Source organism: Oryx dammah, unplaced genomic scaffold, assembly GCF_014754425.2.
Source record: "Oryx dammah isolate SB20612 unplaced genomic scaffold, SCBI_Odam_1.1 HiC_scaffold_12, whole genome shotgun sequence".
NCBI lineage: Eukaryota > Metazoa > Chordata > Mammalia > Artiodactyla > Bovidae > Oryx > Oryx dammah.
In genome coordinates this window covers 39,233,090-39,255,389 of record NW_024070196.1, presented here as the reverse complement: position 1 = coordinate 39,255,389, position 22,300 = coordinate 39,233,090, and the positions used below count along the sequence as shown (strand labels likewise).

Here is a 22,300-nt window from a genome sequence, read left to right as displayed (position 1 = left end):
ATTGATTTTAGAAGTCACGAAAATTAATCATAGTTGAATCAGTAAAAATACTTGCTAGTAAAGAAATGACTGCCAATGAAAAATACAAAGTCAGTATTGATATTATGTTAATATTCATTATTTAAAAGCATTTAATAAAAGACTAGAGAGTATATTGAGACCAAATGTGAAATATAATTTGATCAATTTAACAGGTAACCTCTATATTAGTGCAAAATAAATTTAAGATGCTTTTATTATTATTGCATATTTATAATTCCATGTCTTAAAAACTGACCTTGAAAGATAAAATATTTTAATGTAGTAAACCAAAGAAGTTGACTTAAACTAATTAATCTTATATGCTCACTGTATTTATTAGTCTACAGTCTGAAATACATCTGAAAAGTTTATGCTAAAAGAACATCATTGAATTTTTATAGTGTCTGATAAATGTAAAGTAGTGTTCGTTTAAATTTTCAATTTTAAGTGGTTTACTTACTAAAAAGAAAAATGACCATGGCTATAAATAAAATTGTCTTACCTAGAGAATAATTTTGCTAAATAATTCCTCCAGTGAGCACTATAGAGAACAAAAAAATGGCTATGAGTTCAGTGTGTTGAATATGTAATGCCAGAGGAGCATTCTAAATATAGCTGGCTCTCAATTATTTGGCATATTAGAGGAAAACAAAATGGTAGATAAATCTCAAAGTATTTGGCCTCAAAATCTCAAATTATTTCTTTTAAGAGGGGTCATATATGACATTTCAGCTTTAGAATTATATTCCCCCCGCCAAAAAAACAAAGCCAAAGTGTGAGTCAAAATGAACAGAAAAATTGTTAAGGATTTTTCTATCCTCCTCTGTCCTGCCCCCCACACCCAACCCAAGCCCTTCTACAAGTCACTGCAGCACCTGAGTCAGTCTCTGTCTTTAAACTGCAAGTGAAAGTTATTTCTGAGAATTCAGCTACTATGCTATCACCTCATAATTGGCCAACCCCTTTTATTAGAAATTTTGTAATCATGGAACTGAAATGATACAGGAGGCTTATAAATGTTTCAGAATAATTGATAAAAATATTATACAAGTTAATATTACAGAGTATTTAACTAATGTCAGATGTACTAGGTAGCATTGAATATTTATCTGGGAGTTTGTGGAAAAGAAAAGAGGAGGTGGATATTAGGAGGAGAGTTCATCTATTTGCTGGATAAGGAATCAACAGGAAACACAGAGTGATAGTCCGTAAAGTAGACGCCAGGAGAAAACTCTGAATGAGAAGGAAAACTCTGATTAAGGTAATATTAGGCTCCTGGAATTCCTGATATGAGACTCCGGGTGTACAGAGAGGGTCATGGGGGCAGTGTCTGCTAGAGCAAGTCTTTTCTTAATCTGCAGGCCACTCTGCATGCTGTAAAAGGAACATGAAATAAATCAGGTTCAAGAGTCATCCTTGTACTTCCACTCATCCCTCTCAGACCCTAAGTTCCCTCCTTCCTTATTAGAATAGGCTTGGAGAAAAAAAATTAGATATTTTAATGCTTATTTGGGATAGCATTTTTACTGTATTTCTTTAAAAATGTTATGTATTTGTCAGAAAGTGCATATGTCATATCCTCCTCTTGTTGGGGAAAGTCAACAGTGAGAATCACATTTTTATCCATAAAATGACTGTAGATAATCAGTATTGATTGAATGAAATGAACAAAGGTGGTGTCCGTTCCAAGAGGAAGCAACCTTAGCAGGTTGACCCTCATTTGCTGGCCTCTCAGTGGGTTCCAGAAATACATCTTGGGTAGTGTGGTTAAAGTGGAGCCCATGATCAGTCTGAGGACATGGCGTGAGTGGATTCAACTGGACACTTCTTTCTTTTAATTATTATTATTGTTATTATTGGAGAGTAATTGCTTTACAGTGTTTTTTTCTGCTGTTCAACAGCATGAATCAGCTATAATACATATATCCCCTCTCTCCTGAGGCTCCTCCCACCCCAGTCCAACCCCTAGGTCATCATAGAGCACTAAAACCATACTTCAAATGATGTTTATCTCTGCCTGTTTGGGTTCCGTGATGCCCCCAACACCGTGCTCTATCCTGCTCCCTTCTGTGTGCTTCTTTTCCCAGTCTTGTCCCCTATTGGGTTTGTAGGACAAAGGCAGGACCAGGCAGATGTCTTTTGGTACCGGGTGATGGCTCCAGTTTTCCATTCCCCATCCATGTCTTTGTTTTTTCACCCTCTGCCTGTCCCTCTTTTCCTTTCCTGCTCTTCCACTTTCTGTCTCCTCATCCCCTCTCCCCTGCCTAAGTCTTGGGCCTACCAGAAACACCCAGGCATGGCTTAACCCTGCACTGTACCCTTCAGCAGATAGGGAACACTTGAATGCCTATGTGAACAGTTAGGTATAGCTTCCTTGCAAGCACAGAGTACCAATTTAAATAGAGCTTACCTCTTAAGGTAAAATCTGTGAGACTCAGCTTTTCCTGAGACTGTGAGAGCTGTTGATTAAAGTTTAACTTTACTTCATTTTGTCATTTTCAATACGTTTACTAAATAAAAGCTATGAGGTCATGTGCCCAAAAGAAACTTATCCTATGACATAAATGTTTTTGCCCTTTTATAAAAGAAAGCTTAGTTGAGTTTTTATTTCATATCAAAGTGGCAAGATCATACAGGGTGAACAGCCGTCTTAAAGTATAAAACCTCTCTAAAACAATTATGTGTTCAGTTCAGTCGCTCAGTCATGTCTGACTCTTTGCGACCCCATGGACTGCAGCACGCCAGGCCTCCCTGTCCATCACCAACTACCAGAGTTTACTCAAACTCATGTTCGTTGAGTTGGTGATACCATCCAACCATCTCATCCTCTGTTGTCCCCTTCTCCTCTTGCCTTCAGTCTTTCCCAGCATCAGGGTCTTTTCCAGTGAGTCAGTTCTTCGCATTGGGTGGCAAAAATACTGGAGTTTCAGCTTCAGCATCAGTCCTTCCAATGAATATTCAGGACTGATTTCCTTTAGGATGGACTGGTTGGATCTCCTTGCAGTGCAAGGGACTCTCAAGAGTCTTCTCCAACACCACAGTTCAAAAGGATCAATTCTTTGGTGCTCAGATTTCTTTATAGTCCAACTCTCACATCCATACATGACTACTGGAAAAACCATAGCCCTGACTGGACGCACCTTGGTTCAGTTCAGTTGCTCAGTCTTGTCCGACTCTTTGTGACTCCATGGACTGCAGCATGCCAGGCCTCCCTGTCCATCACCAACTCCTGGAGTTTACTCAAACTCATGTCCATTGAGTCAGTGATCTTTGTTGGCAACTCACAAATTTTCAACTGGCTTTATCATACCTATTTTTTCTTTGAATTTAATGTTATATCTAAAAATTTCTTAAAGCAAAAATAAATTTGCTAATTAAATAATGTTTTCATCTAAAGTATATTTCTTTTGTGCTGTTGGTGCTATGTGGCCATATTGGAAATTCAATTTGGGATTCCTTGTTTTTTTTCATTTTTGGATGGTATTTCAGTTTGCTGCAGAAGAAATGCCAAAAATGTCTGTCTAGACACTAAGAATTTCAAATCAAATTTATTCTAATTTCTTTAAGTCCTTAGTCAAGAGGATTAATTTTAGTACATTTCAAAATGCATTTTCTTTTTATCTCTCTACTTGTTTTAACTCAAGGATATATTTCTTTTTTGGGAGATAAACAATATAATTATGTTCTCTAAAAATGAGTATAAGAAAGAACACCTAAAATTGTTTGGAGACTCTGAGAACAACTTGCTGCCCTGTAAAAAGAAAAAAAAACTAAAAATATTTTTCAGGCAAGAACCACATATTTCAAACATATGCAAACCTGTGGTCAGTGTTAAAGATACGAGTTTGGAGGTAGTTTTTGGCATTAAATTTTTTTTTTTACTTAGCTATCCATAATTACTTACAACAAAAGCCTGTGCTTTTTGAATTTTAACTTTTTGATTCTAAACTAATAAAATAATTAGTGAGATTATATCAACCAACTCAGTGGAAGAAGCAGTGTTGTAGTATGCTATTTCTTCCATGTGAAATGCTGCTGCTACTTCTGTAAAAAAGCTTGATTGATTATGTAGAAAGTATGCAAAATATAGAAAAGTATATTAAACAATGAAAATTGCTTATTTGCACTGCTCAGAAATAATAATCATTCTCCTTTGTGATTGGTATCCTTTATCATTAAAAATATTCATCTGTTTCATTTAAGAATAAAAAATTCTTAAAAAGTAATAATAATTGATTTTGTTATATTCCACAATTTTTATAGGCATGTATATAATTTTAAATTAGCAAGCACATACTTATGAGACATTGGGAGACTAGCATGACGTTGGTATGGCTGTCTCCTCATCTGTGCAGTGGGGATAATAGCACCTTCATGGCATTCCATGAATGCCATGGGAGGTTGGGAGGATAAAGTGAGAAAGTTCCTGTCAGGCAGCCACAATGTTATAATAGTGATGTCATAATCACTATTAAAATCATTGTTACAATATGTGGTTTAAAATTTTTTTTTAAATGATCAACATCAAGAATATTGAGTTGAAAGTTTAGATGTTTGAAAACATGATTTTAGATGGCTGTAGCATCTTTTATCTGCCATATGCTATAATTTAGCCATTCCCTCTCTTAATCTTTTCACATGAGAGAAAAGAAATGTTCATTCTTCCTTCATTCCTAAATGATTTTTTGCAATTTTAAATATATATATTTGAAGTATATTTGACTTACCCTAAAAATGATTTCTTAAATAAGAATAAATTATTCAAAAATCATAGAAGACAAAAATTTTAATTTAAAAATCTATTCCTGCCTCGTCACTGGCTTCTGTTTACTTTGTGTAATAAGTGATTTCTGGAATTCATTCTTCACTTTCTTTAAAACTACTAAGAAATATAATAAAATGGATTCCCCTGAGTCCTGAATTTTTTTATCTTTGAGGTCATGGAGGAGTAATTGCTTGATGTGCACATTTTTGTTAACTTCTTTAAGAGCAAGGATTAACCTTATTATCAGTTATGAGGAATAATGATTTGAGCTTAAAAAGTATGTGGCTTCCTTTGTAGATCTTTTTGAACAGACTTTCTAAGCTGATTTCTTTTATAATATCACACATTTATAATACCTACTGCATGGATATCTTTGGATTTCGGTATCATTTATTAAAATTATCTTTTTAAAAATTGTTGCTCTCAAAATCTTTTCAAATTTTTAAAACCCACTAAGTGATAATAATGTTTTTACATCACTTTTAAATAATAAATAAAATTTATCAAGCACATATTATGTATCTAGCACAGTGGAGGAGTTTTACCTGGATTATTTCGTTAAACCTCCATAACAACCCTTTGAGGCTGGTGCTATTAGGATTATTTCCCCTTTTCAGATGCAAAATAAGACCCCCAGGTTCTTTTCTCAGGATTCCACTGTGAGAGGTAGTAAAGCTCACATCTGAATCAGTTAACCTGGCCCTAGAAGCCGCAGTAAGGCAGGATGGTGGCAGTTAAGAGAATTTCTTCTTAAAAGCAATTCTGTGATGATTTGATTAGCAGGCTAGGATTTCTTAAGCACCAGAGAGTCCCAGTTTTTTACCTGCCCACTGACAGTAAAACAAAAAGTCACACCCTAAAAAAAGTGGTGGTTCCTTAGCTTAGTCCCCTGGATTCAGGTGGTACATTACAATTCTTAAACCAGAAATGCTGCCCAGCAGCTGCCCTGATGGACTGGATTAAAATCCATTATTGCATCCTTCTATTCTGAATTCTTTTCATATTCTTCTGTTCTGTTAGGACCATGAGCCTAACAGATAATTAAACAACCACCTGTAGATAGACTCTCTCCAAAGGTTTTTTGCTGCTCTGCCCACCAACCTAGACCACATATTAAAAAGCAGAGACATTACTTTGCCAACAAAGGTCCATCTAGTCAAGGCTGTGGTTTTTCCAGTAGTCATGTATGGGCATGAGAGTTGGACTAAAAAGAAAGCTGAGTGCCGAAGAATTGATGCTTTTGAATTGTGGTGTTGGAGAAGACTCTTGAGAGTCCCTTGGACCGCAAGGAGATCCAACCATTCCATCCTAAAGGAAATCAGTCCTGAATATTCACTGGAAGGACTGATGCTGAAGCTGAAAGTCCAATAATTTGGCCACCTGATACGAAGAGCTAACTCATTAAAAAAGACCCTGATGCTGGGAAAGATTGAGGGCAGGAGGAAAAGGGGACGACAGAGGATGAGATGATTGGATGGCATCACTGACTCAATGGACATGAGTTTGAGTAAACTCTGGTAGTTGGTGATCGACAGGGAGGCCGGCGTGCTGCATTCCACGGGGTCGCAAAGAGTCAGACACACTGAGCGACTGAACTGACCACAGTTGTAAGGATATGCACTTTTTTTTCTAATTTTTATTGGCGTGTATTTAATTTACAATGTTGTGTTAGTTTCAGGTGTATAGCAAAGTACATCATATAATATATCTAGATATATATGTATACACACACACATATATATCCTATCTTTTTTTTTTAAGAGTCCACTCTCCTCCCCCAGTGTTTTCTAATCATCAAAAAAGGGACACGAGGAAGGAATATTCTAATTTTATCTTCTGATTTTTTTTTAATTGTTAGGATTTTTAATATAAATTACATATAATTATTCTAAAAATGAAACTTTTCTTGACCAAGGAAGAAATACATTAAAAAGCAGAGAAGTCTGGTGAAGTTTCATTACCGAGCTCATTTAGAAAGTATGGGAAAGACATGGAAAAATGTCAGTCTTAAATATTTAAAACACTGAATCATTAGCGCTGCTAGGTCTCTTGCAAGCACTTTATCATTAACATGTGACTTACATTTTATTTTAGTTTGTCTGCATAGCCCAGCAAGATTATTGCCGTATCCTCAACCAAGTAGAAAAGAACATGCAAAAAGTTGAAGAGGAAGGAGAGATCGTCATGGTGAAGGAACACCGAGAGCTCGATCGGACTGGAACAAGAAAGGGGCACATTGTCATCAAGGTGAGACAAACACGCCACATCCCGAGGGAGGACGGTTTTGGTAGTACTGCTTGTGATGATTTAGGATGCCCCCTCCTCATTTTTCAGTGTAACTTCTCTTAAATGTATCAGTTGTAAAGAATCTTGGAATTTCTGTGATGAATAGCAGTCTTATTCATTATTGTATATCTTACTACCCAGTTCACCTTACGTTGAAGATTTGAAATCAAGGTACCTGTATATGCCATGCATGCAGGATGCTTATGACACATTTGATTTGTTACAGGGCACCTCAGAAAGGTTAACGATGCATTTGGTGGAAGAACATTCAGTGGTGGATCCAACGTTCATAGAAGACTTCCTGTTGACCTATAGGACTTTTCTCTGTAGCCCGATGGAAGTGGGCAAAAAGTTGTTGGAGTGGTTTAATGACCCGAGCCTCAGGGATAAGGTTGGAAGATACGTTATATATAATTGTTACACCAGTTATGTTCAAATTATGTTGGTGGGTTAAGAGAATGTACTTTTTGAGCAAAAGAAAAGGGATGCTATAAATACTAGTTCTTGTTATAGATTCTAAGTTCAGCCCTAGAATTTTCTTTTTTAACACAAAGGCCAATACATTGGGCAACAAATGTTTCAGTAGATTTTCTGTGCGAATCATTCCATATGTAGATGTATTTTTGATGTATTTTTGGGAGGAGGTGAGCTCCATGTCCTTCTCCTCTGCCATCTCAATTCCTTTCCCCTCAACAAATGTTTAGACTCTAGTTCTGTTGAAAATTCAATTAAAACACAACCCCCAAACACCTGGGTTCCTTGGGAACGTGCATCCTCTGGTTCAGTAGCTGGCCAGTGTACACCATATAGACGTCATAGGTTTTCAGCTGCCCCGAAACAGCATCTTCTCTCAACCACTGTGGGTGGGTAGGGCCCTGTCTTATAATTCCGAACTGATCCTCTTCACCAGCTCTTGAGTCAGGCTCTTTTTCAAGGCCAGAGAGGGTGATGAAGTTGCTAGTCTTGTGAGGTTTGAGAATTAACTAGCCTGTACTCATTTCTCCTTCCATATGGCGGCCTTGTTTCTTTGAGGCCCCACATGGGAGAGGCAGAGTGGGAAACCCAGAACGGGGGACAAACAGCAAAAGGCTTCCAGCTCCAGTGCTGGTCCTGCTGCTGACTACCCCTTGGCCTGAGAGCAGTCATTGGACAGTGATGCTCTTCATGTCATCATCTGAGAGTTACAGGCGTAGAAGACCTCAGCTAAGGTCTTCTGCTGTAAAACTTGCTTTGAGTATTTCCTCTGCCATTTTTCTCCTGCTACCCATCTCTTTGTAAAATAGTAATCTGTGTCCTTTTGGGGTTGTTGTGAAGATGAATAACTTGGTACTGTCTGGCTCACAGTGATCTCTTACTGCATCTTAAAGGTATTGGTGGCGGTAGTTGGAGTATTCAATTCATGATTTACAAATCTCGTTTTTCTAACCTGGAATACGGCTAGTAGACTTTTAAGGTGGCTGCTCAGCTACAAAATTTTAATTTTATGGAAAGGTCTGGTGTTAAGGATATAGTTTCAGGGGAGACAATAATCTTGGTTTCTTCAACTTGAAAAATGGTCAATAGTGATGATAAATGACAAAAAATTAATATAAATATCAACTTGACTCCTGAGTGTTTACTCAGATTATATATTATAATTTGTCCCACTGTATTTAACTGTAAAAAGTATTTTAACTGTAGTTTAAAGATTAAGTGCATACTGTCACATCTGTTTCTTTCCTGCTAAAATAGCATACTTCATTTTCCTGCTTTAAGAGGTCAATGCTTAAAACAGTGCTACGGAAAATTTCTTTGATCATATTATTTAAGATTGAGAAAGTTAAACTCATATAAAATAAAACAAGTACTTTTTAATTTAAAGTTGCAGCTATACTCCTTTCATTTGGTAAAATTTTATTGAGAGTTCACTCTGAGCCAGGTATTGTTATAAATATTAAGGATGCCTTTAGAACATAACAGATAAGGTTGTCTTCATGGAACTTATAGTCTAATGAAGGTTGCACAGTTCTTGCTGGTATAAAGCAAATATTCCATAGCTGAGTGTGTGTATTGTGATGTATAAAGGTGTAGGGCTCAGTGAAAACATGTGAGCAGAGTAAGAAAAGGCAACTCATTTTTCCTGCAGAATTGTAGGTGTTAAAGTTTCTGTCCTCTTGTGTATTATTTTGATTCTTTTTTTCCTTTAGTTTTTGTTGTAACTTGTTTCAAATATATTTTGAGAGTAAGCAAGATATATGTTAATTACCATCCTTCAATATAAAGTACACATTTAAAGTATTAATATATATTTTCAGTAAGTTATCCTCATCAATAAAATCTAAAGGTTTTGTTATTGTTTTTCTTGTTCATCATTGTTAGGTAAATTGTTTGTCGGATATCTTTTTTTGCAATGACCTTAACCACAAATCTTTAGCACTAGAAAGAAGAAAACCTATTAAAAATTAATTGATTTTTCAGGTTACACGGGTAGTATTATTGTGGGTGAATAATCACTTCAATGACTTTGAAGGAGATACTGCAATGACTCGATTTCTAGAAGAATTTGAAAATAATCTGGAAAGAGAGGTAATATTTGTGATTTTTTTTTTTTTTAAATCACAGCTTTAAGTTCATTTTATTCAGCCCATCCTTGAAACCACTTTTTTTGAACTCTTGTAGAAAATGGGTGGACATCTAAGGCTGTTAAATATTGCATGTGCAGCTAAAGCAAAAAGAAGATTGATGACGCTAACGAAACCATCCCGAGAAGCTCCTTTGCCTTTTATCTTACTTGGAGGCTCAGAGAAAGGATTTGGAATCTTTGTTGACAGTGTAGATTCAGCTAGCAAAGCAACAGAAGCGGGCTTGAAACGAGGGGATCAGGTATGGTATTTCTAGTTTCAAAGATAATGGTAAACTCTGGTGTCTTCTTTTCCTTCAGTCATTTGGGAAACTGAAATTAATTTTATAACTTCATTTTTAGATACTAGAAGTAAATGGTCAAAACTTTGAAAATATTCAGCTGTCAAAAGCCATGGAAATTCTTAGAAATAACACACATTTATCTATCACTGTGAAAACCAATTTATTTGGTAAGTATTTTGCATTTTTTGCATAGTCTCATTTTTCTCCTTTTGGTCTTTTATTTAAACATTTATGTCTTAACCATGAAAAGTCATTGCTTATAATTCAAGTATCATAAGAATTGAAAATTTACAGTAAAATGCATAGATACAGAATTAATTATGTAAGCATATAATTAGATCTAAATAAAAGCCTACTTACTTGAGGACTATAACATTTAATTTTATTGATGTTTTTATTTGATAAATATTTTAAATATCTGTAAAGAATAAAAATCTGTCAATAAATACCTGTAATTTATTCTAAGTAGAAGTGGCAGAAAACATACAAAACAGATTCTTGGTGTCATTCATTCCTTGTAGGAGTGTTTTTCTACAGGATTACAGTTTTGATCACTGCAGTCTATACTTAGTATCTATTTCCAAGTTCTCCAGTTGTCTTTGAATTATTCAGATTTCCAATAATGGATGTTTTTTGGTGTTTGTTTCCTTTTCAGTATTTAAAGAACTTCTAACAAGATTATCAGAAGAGAAGAGAAATGGTGCCCCTCACCTCCCTAAAATTGGAGACATCAAAAAGGCCAGTCGCTACTCCATTCCAGATCTTGCTGTAGATGTAGAGCAAGTGATAGGACTTGAAAAAGTAAATAAGAAAAGCAAAGCCAATACTGTTGGGGGAAGGAACAAGCTCAAAAAAATACTTGACAAGACTCGGATCAGTATCTTGCCACAGAAACCATATAAGTAAGTGTCTGTATAAATTTTCTCTGCATTCTATTATTGTATTAAAATAATAAGCAAAGGTAATGATGTAATGTTTACTCAGGAATGTAAAAATTGTTTTAGCTTTTATGGCAGAGCTATCTTAGAAGCAACTGGACAATTGTTTTTATCCCATTTTTGCCACTTGTTTGCCTATTCCAGTCTTCTTAGAGATAGTTAGCATTTCTTTGTTTGAACTATTTTATTTCTTAGTTGGACTTTTAAAAAGCAAGAATGTGACTTTACTCCTGTCTCCCCCCGTGGCATGATGGGGTTGTTTCTGCTCTTGTTTCTTTGTTTCTAGGTGTCTTTTCCACGTCAGCATCTGCTTTTGCCAACTGAGTCTTTGCGGCTCACAGCTGCTACTATGTACCCTTGCCTTTCTCTTTTTGTTTCTGTCTCCTGATTTCAGTTACTTAACTGTTGACAAGACATCACCAACCAAGCACAGAACTCCTTTTTTTCCTCCTGCTGGGCCCTGCAGTCAGCATGTCAGGTGTATTCTTGAATCTCTTCTTGGCTGTTTGTTTATGCCAACAACTCATACCAGACAGAGTTGCAAGCGTCACACTTTTAAAACTTCTGCTTGTTTGCTCACTTTTTTCTTCACTTTAGCTTCTAGGTCTGTGGATGTTTTATAAACCTCAGTTGGTGGTGGTGGTTTAATTACTAAGTTGTGTCCAGTTCTTTGAGCCCAACAGGCTCCTCTGTCCATGAGATTTCCCAGGCAAGAAGACTGGAATGGGTTGTCATTTCCTTTGGGGGAATCTTCCCAACCCAAGCATCCAACCCACATCTCCTGCTTGGCAGGTGAATTCTTTACCACTGAGCCACCTGGGAAGCCCCATAAATCCCAATTACCATCAGTCAAAATTTTTTAAAACATTAAATTACATGGGTGCCCAAAATTTATTTATTATATATTCCTCTAACTACAGTAATATGAGATAACTTGAAAACATAAGGGTTATTTTTCTTTCTTTCATGATCTAATAGGTCTTACAAAGTAGCATTACATACAACCATTCAGACTTTTTCAAGTCTTTTTTTCTAATTCCACTTCTGATAAACATTTCGTACAAAGATTATAGAGCTGTGTTCTAGAATATGCTGTTAGTGGATTGAATGTCAAACTTGTGTCCATATTAAACTATAATGATTGATCTTTCATATTAGCTAGAAATGACTGCTACAGCAGAGTCCTAAGGGTAAGCAGTGTGTACAGTGGCAGTATTTATAGACTTGAAAGTGTGTTTGTACCAAGTAAGTTTCTAAGAGACAGTGGATTAGGCCTGCTGGCATTGCAGAAAATAGGAATTGATTTTTTAAGTCACCCTTCATAATGAAAAACACATTTTTAAGTGGATAAGAAAATTACTTAAATGTAGAATTATTAGCAGCACAATAACTAAAAAAAACTTAGAGTTATATCTGACCATGAGTTAAATATGAACCTTTAAAACAATCTAACACAAGTCAGCATGACCCTGGTGAGTATTAATAGAAATGTGACATGTAAGAGCTGAGATGAAATCCATCCCTAGTACAGGGTGTTGGCAAGGGACACAGGATGAGAATACTGTGCATAACATTATTATGTGTATTTGGAAAGATATTCAAAATCTAGAAAAGGGAAAAGAAAAAAGGATGACAAATAGCTTGTTGATTTGGAAGCACTGAGGAGACATCTTAAATAATTTGCATTGAAGAACATAATATGACTCATTTAAACATTCATTTCGGACCACATCTTTATCCATTCATCTGTCAGTGGACGTGTCCTGGCTGCTGTAAATACTGCTGCAGTGAACATTGAGGCTGCACATGTGTCTGTTTGAATCATGGTTTTCTCAGGGTATATGCTCAGTAGTGGAATTGCTGGGTCATATGGTAGCTCTGCGTTTAGTTTTGTAAGGAACCTCCATAGTGGCTTTATCAGTTTACATTCCGACATCCTCCCCAACATTTATTGTTTGTAGGTTTTTTGATAATGGCCATTCTGACTAGTGTGAGTTTACAATACCTCATTGTAGTTTAAATTTGGGTCTCTCTGCTCTTTGATGAACTAGATGGGTGGGATGGGGAGGGCGGGGTGGCGGGTGGTGGGAGGGAAGTCCTAGAGGGAGGGGATATCTGTATACATATGGCTAATTCACTTTGTTGTACAACAAAAACTAGCACATCATTGTAAAGCAGTTGTAACTCAATAAAAATAAACATTTTATTATGAAAAATATTTGAAATCATCTGTATATGTAATATAATTGAGAAGAATAATTATATTTAAAAGAAGGCTCAGTAGACTGTAGGATCTTTTATGTTGGTATATAGACTTGATTTAATAGTAGTCATTACTTGGGGCTTCCTAGGTAGTGCTAGTTGTAAAGACTCTGACTGCCAGTGCTGGAGATTCAAGATACACAAGTTCCATCCCTGGGTCGGGAAGATCCCCTGGAGTAGAAAATGGCACCCCACTCCAGTATTCTTGCCTGAAAATTGCAAATCCTTCCTAATAATCAGCATATGTTTACAAAGATTTTTTTTTCCTAACAAAGGTTATCAAAGTAGTCAAGCAGATAAATATTCTAGATATACTGTTGTTTGTTTTTTTTTTTCTCTTTCCCTCAAATACTATCAGTATCACAGAAGCTAAGGTGCCAGACAGTGGCCACCTGGCAAGGGCAGGCCTGGTAGAGGGATGTGAGTAGAGGGGGTAGGACAGTAGAGCTCAGGTCCAGTTGTTGAGTAAGTGGAGAAACACTGAAGAACCCAGAGGAAAGAGAGAATAAGCCAACAGATTACATACAAAATTAACCAAGGTCAAAAAAATCTCAGTAACAATGAGAGTTTGAGAGGTCCAGCAGGAAGAGGCTGTGCTCAGAGGTGGCCCTTTCTGAGCCTGATCTTTACTTTAACACAGTTTCAACCCAGGAGTACTCTTGTGTCTGTGGATGGCAGACACATAGGTGAGAGTAGAGTGTTAGATCACCATGTTGGGTGTGACTTGTTGCTGGGAAACAGGTCTGAAGAAGGCCACCTTTGGGGGATACCCAGAGTGTCTGACCAGTACTGACAGCATCTGTGCCAGCAGGAGCTCAGTTGACACTATCTTTGGCCTGAGTCCACAGCAGTTGTCTTGAGTCCTATATGACATCTCATATTTTGGGCAGTAAAGGGTGCTTTATAAGGTTGAAAGATAAAATTCCACTAATAATGTGAATGTTTTAATGTTTCACAGGACATTAATCCTTTCTGTCTATATATACACGCCTCTATGCACTTAAATAGAAATACAGTTTTGTTATGAATATAGCTAAGAATTTTCAAAATTTTTATTGAAATATTGTTGATTTATAATATTTCTTAGTTTCAGGTGTACTGCAGAGTGATTCAGTTTTATATGTATATATGTTTGTGTAGTCATTCGTTTTTAGGTTCTTTTCCATTATTATTATAAGAGATTGAGTATAGTTTCTTGTGCTATAAACAGAGGGTCCTTGTTACGTTTTATATATAGTAGTGTGCATATGTTAATTCCAAACTCCTAATTTATCCCTCCCCCTCCCTTCTCGTTTGGTAACCATATGTTTTCTGTATCTATGAGTCTATTTCTGATTTGTAAATAAGTTCATTTGTATCATTGTTTTTTATATTCCACACATAAGCAATATAATAGATTTGTCATTCTCTGTCAGACTTCCTTCCCTTAGTATGTCCATCTCTAGGTCCACCTATATTGCTACAAATGGCATTATTTCATCCTTTTTTATAGCTAAGAAATATGCCATTGTGTATATATACCATCTTCTTTATCCGTTCTTCTGTTCATGGGCACATACGTTGCTACCATGTCCTGGCCATTGTAAATAGTGCTGCAGTGTAAATGTGAACGGAGTGCATATGTCTTTTCAGATTGGTGTTTTCTCCAGATATATGCCCAGGAGTGGGCTCTCTGGACCATGTTTACATATGAGTTTTGAAGAATTTATACTAACATCATCCCAAGTCTTGTCCTTACTTATTTGCCTTTGTAATTTCCATTTCTCTCCCAAATAAAAAGGAAGAATGCTGCTAGGTTGTTTTTTTTTTATTTTTGCACAGCCATTAAAAACGGTAGGTAGTAGGTATTATGATCAAGCTGTCATGTCTAAAACCTTAATGATGCTGTGTCTTAATTTTATGACACCTTGATTTATGTCTCAACCTTAGTATGATCTTCTTTCTCTTCATTTCAAGGTACTTATAGAAATTGGTCAGAACTATAACCATTTGCTTGTGTTCTAGTTAATTTTGTGTTTGGGCTTACTGCTTTATTCTGATATTTTGTTTTGGAAATAGTTGGCCCTTCAAATCTAGAAATAGTTTTTATGTATTATTAAATCATGTTTCAAAAGTTGTGCCCAGGCTTTTATAAATGGAAGTGAGTTTGTAGCTATCAATAGTAAGCAGTACTCTTGGAGCTTAAATCTAGAACTAGAAATTTTAAGTAGAGAGTTAAAAGTAAAAGTGAGTCATTGGATTTCCAGTGCCTCTTCTTTGGTGCCAAGAAATGTCACCCTGCACCACTACTTTTTTATGCTCCGTATAATTAAGAAATAATGTCTGTGTCAGGCTTTCTTTACATTTGACTCTATCGTGATCTCATTTATCTCTCTGAAACACTGGAGGATGAAATTGGGACAGTTTGGACTTTTTTTCCTCCGTTCATTTTACTCAATTTCTTCAGTTCTTTAAAGATACGATTATGAAACAACTTATCATTCTGAGGCAGAAGTCAACATTTGAGTGACTAAATGCCTTTCTTAAAATGTGCTTTTTCTTAACTCTATTTCCATGACTAACTCGGGCTTATCTTTTCTTAAATATATGTCTGTAACTCAGAAACTACTAATACTCGTTATGATTCATCTCGTTAAAAAGACAGGTTTTAGAGAAACATGCGCTTGAGTCGGATACACATGCAGTAGTTGCTTTTGAAATTTACAGTCATTTATTAATGATATTTGTACATTAACTGCTAGTGTTCTGAAATACGGTCTATTTCTTATCTGTGCGCACTATCTATTGGTGAGTCATAACTTTTTAACTTGCTGATCATTTATTTTGTACCTTTTTTCTTGGTGCAGTGATATCGGGATTGGGCAGTCTCAAGATGACAGCATAGTAGGATTAAGGCAGACTAAGCACATCCCAACTGCACTGCCCGTCAGCGGAACCTTATCGTCCAGTAATCCTGACTTACTACAGTCACACCATCGCATTTTAGACTTCAGTGCCACTCCTGGTGAGCACCTCTCATATAGTTTTTTTTTTTATCTTTTTTTCCCCCTAATGTAATGGTAATGCTATATGTATCTCTCTTGCTTTGGCATGGACTCTGTCAGATGCTAAAAGTCATGATAAATGTAAATTTCAAACAGTTGGAACCCTTTTTTTTATTATTACTCAGACTGTTTTAGTATGCCCACAAGCAAATGGATCTCTCAGATGTTCCCTTTCATAAAATGAAGTTAACATGGTACCATGCAGATATTAGCAGGTCATATTAAATAAAAAGTAAGAAGCATATTTTAGATCAGCTTCCTGGATTTTTCATTATAATAAAGATGAACTTCAGATTTAAATTTTTTCCTTTCTGCTGCCAACCTGACAACTTTAACTGCTGCTATTGTGATCTGATCTGTTTGTCTGTGGATCATTTGTTTATCCTAGGGCAAATGTGTTCATTCAGTGTGCCTGTATGTTGACTGAATCAATCTTTGAAGAAGAATTGTTGGTGTAAGGGAGAGATGGAAGTTTAGCATTATCTTTTCTGAGAATTTTTTTCACATTGCTTTGTTTAATTTTATTACCATGTACTGAAATCCTTTCTACTGACATATGACTCTTCTTTCCACCAGATTTGCCAGATCAAGTGCTAAGGGTTTTCAAGGCTGACCAGCAAAGCCGATACATCATGATCAGTAAGGACACTACGGCGAAGGAGGTGGTCGTTCAGGCCATCCGGGAGTTTGCTGTGACCGCCACCCCAGATCAGTACTCGCTCTGTGAAGTCTCTGTCACACCAGAGGGAGTGATCAAGCAAAGAAGGCTTCCAGATCAGCTTTCCAAACTTGCTGACAGAATACAGCTGAGCGGAAGGTAGACGTTATTCATCCTGTTGGATTTCTCTACCCTCCCCACCCCAAACCTACACCAAAGGCCGGTGAACACTTTCCAAGGGTTTTTTAAATAAATATCCCTGAAGATTAAAAAGATCTCCCTCATTCACTGAGCATTGCCATATCAAAGGGAATGCACACAGTAGACGGTTGACCATCACAAGGATCTCTTAGGAACTTACTTGTGCAAAACAAGGGTGCTGTGACCTGACCATTCCTTGCTGCTCACCAGTGCTCCCGTCAGGACACAGGGCTGGCAGAAAGGCACAGCCGTCTCCTGGGAGATGCACATTCACAGCACACCTTCCACCTTCCTGTGTCATCTGCTTCTGCCTACCTGACTTTTCTAGGCGCTTCATTTGTTTAGGTGGAGATATCTATGACAGTGTGGTTGGCTACAGCTGCCTATTACTGTTCATGACACTAATGAAATATCCTTCTTAACACTGGAACCAAAGCTTAGCTGCTTCAGGGCTTGGTCTCTGCTACCTTGTATTTGCAGGAAAACATTGTATGGGATTTTGTCAGCCTCTCAAATGGTTGTGTCAGTCTTTTAAATGGTGTTTCCATTGATATTCTCAAATCACAAATGAGGGAAAGTTGGAAAAGTAGTTATGTCTTGGCTTTTGTATAATGACTAGATTTTACACTTTCTGAAAATTGAGTGTTTTCATAAATCACATTTTTTTTCTTTTTTTCTCATCATATGAAGTGTTTCATTGTATTCTTGCGTTTTGTGTTAAACATCTAAACCTGATTTAATTCATTCAGAACTTCTGTTAGCTTGCTGTCAGCTATAACTTTCTTGCTCTTCTTCACTTTCACTTTATTGCCAGCCCCAACTCTGGTAGGTAGTGTCCATTTTTCTTGTTATCATTTAAATATCATTGATCTGTCTGTGATCATGATGGAGTTCTCCAAATCTCCACTGAGGTACAGAGTCCTGATTCACAGTCATTGCTCAACAAAATTATAAATGGATTCACATCATGGGCTTCGTGAGTAATCAAAGCTGAGAACATCTATGACTCTCAAGCCCCGAGGGCTGTGTCTTCTGTCACGTCAGCTTTGGCGAAATATGCAGAAGGCCAGTTTGACAGGACCACAGTTCTCATTCTGTTTCTTCCTTTATGGAGTCTGGCTTGAGAAAGCATCTTTCTATAAAATCCATAACAAAAAAATGAACAGAGTAAACATCTGCATTATCTTTGAACAAGTTGCTGACAAAGAGAAAGGTACACTGACCCTGAGTGCTCTCTCTACAGCTGGTGTTCATCTCCGGGTCTCTGTTTCTTCATCTGACAAGCAGGAAAAACACACAGCCCACTTATGTGGAGGGTTTTTGTGAAAATCAGATATTCGAAAGTCAAAGTCCATCTTAGGATCGTTGGATCATTCTCCTCATAGCATCAAATAGAGGGAAATGGCTCACAGGTTTCGTTGGTATTTGAATAAACAGGTGGACTTGGGTGGACCAGTGGTCACAGAGGATCTCCGGGAACAGAGTGGTCACTCTGTGTGGGATTCCCACTTCTTTGCTTGGATCCCATTTCTTTATTGAAACCGATTATCTAAGTTCAGCTATTTTCTCTCCTTATTAGCCAAAAAAAAAAAAAAAAAGATAAAAGAATCTGGAAGGAAGGAAGAGTAGTAGAAAATGGATTGCAGGTCATACAAATGCAGTTCTGTGTGATGTGTTTGCTTCTATCAGTGGCTTCTGGATGGGGTTCTGTGGTCTGGAGTCTGAAGAGCCACTGCCTCCTCCGTGTGCCAAGCAGAGTCCCTGCACCATTCAGCAGCACGTTCTCATTGCTGCTCTGTAGACAGTGCCGTTCTTCCAGGAATGTCTTGAGATTGCTGCTCAGGCTTTGGATTCTGTGTATCTCACAGGTATTACTTGAAAAACAACATGGAGACGGAAACCCTTTGCTCGGATGAGGATGCACAGGAGCTGCTGCGAGAGAGCCAGATCTCGCTGCTGCAGCTCAGCACCGTGGAGGTGGCCACGCAGCTCTCCATGCGCAACTTTGAGCTTTTCCGCAACATCGAACCCACTGAGTACATCGATGACTTATTCAAGCTCAAATCAAAAACCAGCTGTGCCAACCTGAAGACGTTTGAGGAAGTCATTAACCAGGAGACATTTTGGGTAGCATCCGAGATTCTGCGGGAGACAAACCAGCTGAAGAGGATGAAGATCATTAAGCATTTCATCAAGATAGCTCTGCACTGTAGGGAGTGCAAGAATTTTAACTCCATGTTTGCGATCATCAGGTGAGAGCATGTTCACCGCAAGAGTCGATTCAGTTTGCAGGTTAAAAAATATATGTCAATCCAGGGAAGCTGTACAGTTTGTAGGAGTGTAGTAGTTTTTTAATTGCGTCATATGGAATAATTCTTTTTCTCTGAGTCCTAATTGTAACCCTTTATTTAAGGTCTCTTATAATGGATGGACCTAGAGATTATCATACTAAGTGAAGTCAGACAGAGTAAGACAAATATCAGAGTAAGACAAATATCAGAGTAAGACAAATATCAGAGTAAGACAAATATCATATGGTATCATTTATGTGTGGAACCTAAATATATATATCGATGTGTAAATGAACTTATTTACAAAACCGAAGTAGACCCATAGACATACGAAATAAACTTATGGTTAGCAGATGGGAGAGAGGTGTGGGAAGGATGATTTAGGAGTTTGGTTTAAAATATATACACTATTATATATAAAATGGGCTTCCCTGATGGCTCAAATGGTAAAGAATCTGCCTGCAATGCAGGAGACCTGGGTTTGATCCCTGGGTCAGGAAGATCCTCTGGAGTAGGAAATGGCAAGCCATTCCACTATTCTTTCCTAGAGAGTCCTATGGAGAGACGAGCCTGGCAGGGTACAGTCCATGGGGTCACAAAGAGTTAGACTCGACCGAGCAACTAACATATTTAAAGTAGATAAACAACAAGGCCCTACTGTATATCATAGGGAACTATACTCAGTATTTTGTAATAGCCTGTAACAGAAAAGAATCTGAAAAAGAACAGATATATATGTATGTGTATGTGAGTGTATTGATATATATGACAAATCACTGTGCTGTACACCTGAAACTAACACATCATTGTAAATCAGTTGTACTTCAATTAAAAAAAAAAAAACCGTATGCTGATTTAAAGCCCAGAAAATCTGTATTTGCCTTTTTTTTTTAGCTCTGTGACTTGGGGCAAATTATTTTAATTTCTCTGAATGCCAATTTATTTCTGTATAAAATAATAATAACCCAAAGAGTTATCAAGTAATCTAAATAGTATAATGTGTATAGAGTTCCATCAGTTGCACAGGGCAGATGGATGCCTACTAAATGTTAATTTTCTTCTCCTCTAAGTGCTTAGAGGCTGGAAGAAAATACAGATTGAAACAATGAACAAAATTGATGCTGAGGATTAAATTAGTCATTATTTTCTGTCTAAGAATTTGATCATACTATTATTGTTCTTACAGCTTTTAAATTATTATCATAGAATATATATATATACATATTTTTATTGGGGTACAATTGCTTTACAACATTGTGTTAGTTACTTTTGTACAACAAAGTGAGTCAGTCATCAGTTCAGTTCAGTTCAGTCGCTCAGTCATGTCCAACTCTTTGCGACCCCATGAATCGCAGCACGCCAGGCCTCCCTGTCCATCACCGACTCCCGGAGTTCACTCTGACACACGTCCATCGAGTCAGTGATGCCATCCAGCCATCTCATCCTCTGTCGTCCCCTTCTCCTCCTGCCTCCCAACCCCTCCCAGCATCAAAGTCTTTTCCAATGAGTCAACTCTTTGCATGAGGTGGCCAAAGTACTGGAGTTTCAGCTTTAGCATCATTCCTTCCAAAGAAATCCCAGGGCTGATCTCCTTCAGAATGGACTGGTTGGATCTCCTTGCAGTCCAAGGGACTCTCAAGAGTCTTCTCCAACACCACAGTTCAAAAGCATCAATTCTTCGGTGCTCAGCCTTCTTCACAATCCAACTCTCACATCCATACATGACTACTGGAAAAACCATAGCCTTGACCAGATGGACCTTAGTCGGCAAAGTAACGTCTCTGCTTTTGAATATGCTCTCTAGGTTGGTCATAACTTTTCTTCCAAGGAGTAAGCGTCTTTTAATTTCATGGCTGCAATCACCATCTGCAGTGATTTTGGAGTCCCCAAAAATAAAGTCTCACACTGTTTCCACTGTTTCCCCATCTATTTCCCATGGAGTGATGGGACCAGATGCCATAAGTATACATATATCCTCTCTCTCTTGGACCTCCCTCCCCTCTTTCCCCATCCCACCCCTCTAGGTCATCACAGAGCACAGAGGTGAGCTTCCTGTATTGTACAGCAGCTTCCCACTAGCTCTCTATTTTACACATGGTAGTGTTTATTAATATATATCAATCTTAATCTCCCAATGCATCCCCCTCCTTCTCATATCCATACATTCGTTCTCTACATCTGCATCTCTATTCCTGCCCTAGAACTGGGTTCACCTGTACCATTTTTCTAGATTCCACATATAAGCAATACTATATGATATTTGTTTTTCTCTTTCTGACTTACTTCACTCTGTACGACAGACTCTAGGTCCATCCACGTCTCTACAAATGACCCAGTGTCACAGGATATTTGTTAATCTGCTTTATCAAATGCCTGCTTGGTGCCAAGTACTTTATGTGCGGAGATCAAGCAATGAAACATAGCCCTGCTCTCATGACACTTGACATTGTAGTAGTTCTGCCTGCAGTAAACAGACCAGAGGCTATAAACGGAAAAAGAGGAAAATCCCAAGGCCCTGTCCCTGCTTCCATCTTCAGTTCTCATTACCCAGAATTATTAATAGTCCTTCGAATCATGTACATTCCTGTGTATACACAGCATGCACGCAGAAGTGTTCTCTGTTAATAAATAAGCAATACATTCCTACCGTCCTTCAACAGACGAGTCATTTAATCTTATACCACTTTTCTTTTTTCCCTCTCAGTGGCCTAAACCTGGCACCAGTGGCAAGACTGCGAACTACCTGGGAGAAACTTCCCAATAAATATGAAAAGCTGTTTCAAGATCTCCAAGACCTGTTTGATCCTTCCAGAAACATGGCGAAATACCGCAATGTCCTCAACAGTCAGAACCTGCAGCCTCCTATCATCCCCCTGTTCCCAGTGATCAAGAAGGATCTTACGTTCCTTCACGAAGGTAAATATATAAGT

General features: G+C 37.5%; 1 protein-coding gene across 14 annotated transcripts in view; it reads left to right on the top strand.

Annotated features, from left to right (window-relative positions):
- Nucleotides 1–22,300, top strand: part of RAPGEF2 (Rap guanine nucleotide exchange factor 2) — a 265,814-nt gene that overhangs the window by 225,243 nt on the left and 18,271 nt on the right. For all 14 annotated transcript variants that reach the window (XM_040250573.1, XM_040250572.1, XM_040250574.1 and 11 more), the window contains 10 exons: nucleotides 6,881–7,033; nucleotides 7,299–7,463; nucleotides 9,530–9,637; nucleotides 9,731–9,934; nucleotides 10,035–10,143; nucleotides 10,632–10,878; nucleotides 16,023–16,180; nucleotides 16,797–17,037; nucleotides 18,948–19,331; nucleotides 22,075–22,286. In XM_040250573.1, coding sequence (XP_040106507.1) covers nucleotides 6,881–7,033; nucleotides 7,299–7,463; nucleotides 9,530–9,637; nucleotides 9,731–9,934; nucleotides 10,035–10,143; nucleotides 10,632–10,878; nucleotides 16,023–16,180; nucleotides 16,797–17,037; nucleotides 18,948–19,331; nucleotides 22,075–22,286 — 1,981 coding nt within the window. The remainder of the gene's footprint in view (nucleotides 1–6,880; nucleotides 7,034–7,298; nucleotides 7,464–9,529; nucleotides 9,638–9,730; nucleotides 9,935–10,034; nucleotides 10,144–10,631; nucleotides 10,879–16,022; nucleotides 16,181–16,796; nucleotides 17,038–18,947; nucleotides 19,332–22,074; nucleotides 22,287–22,300) is intronic.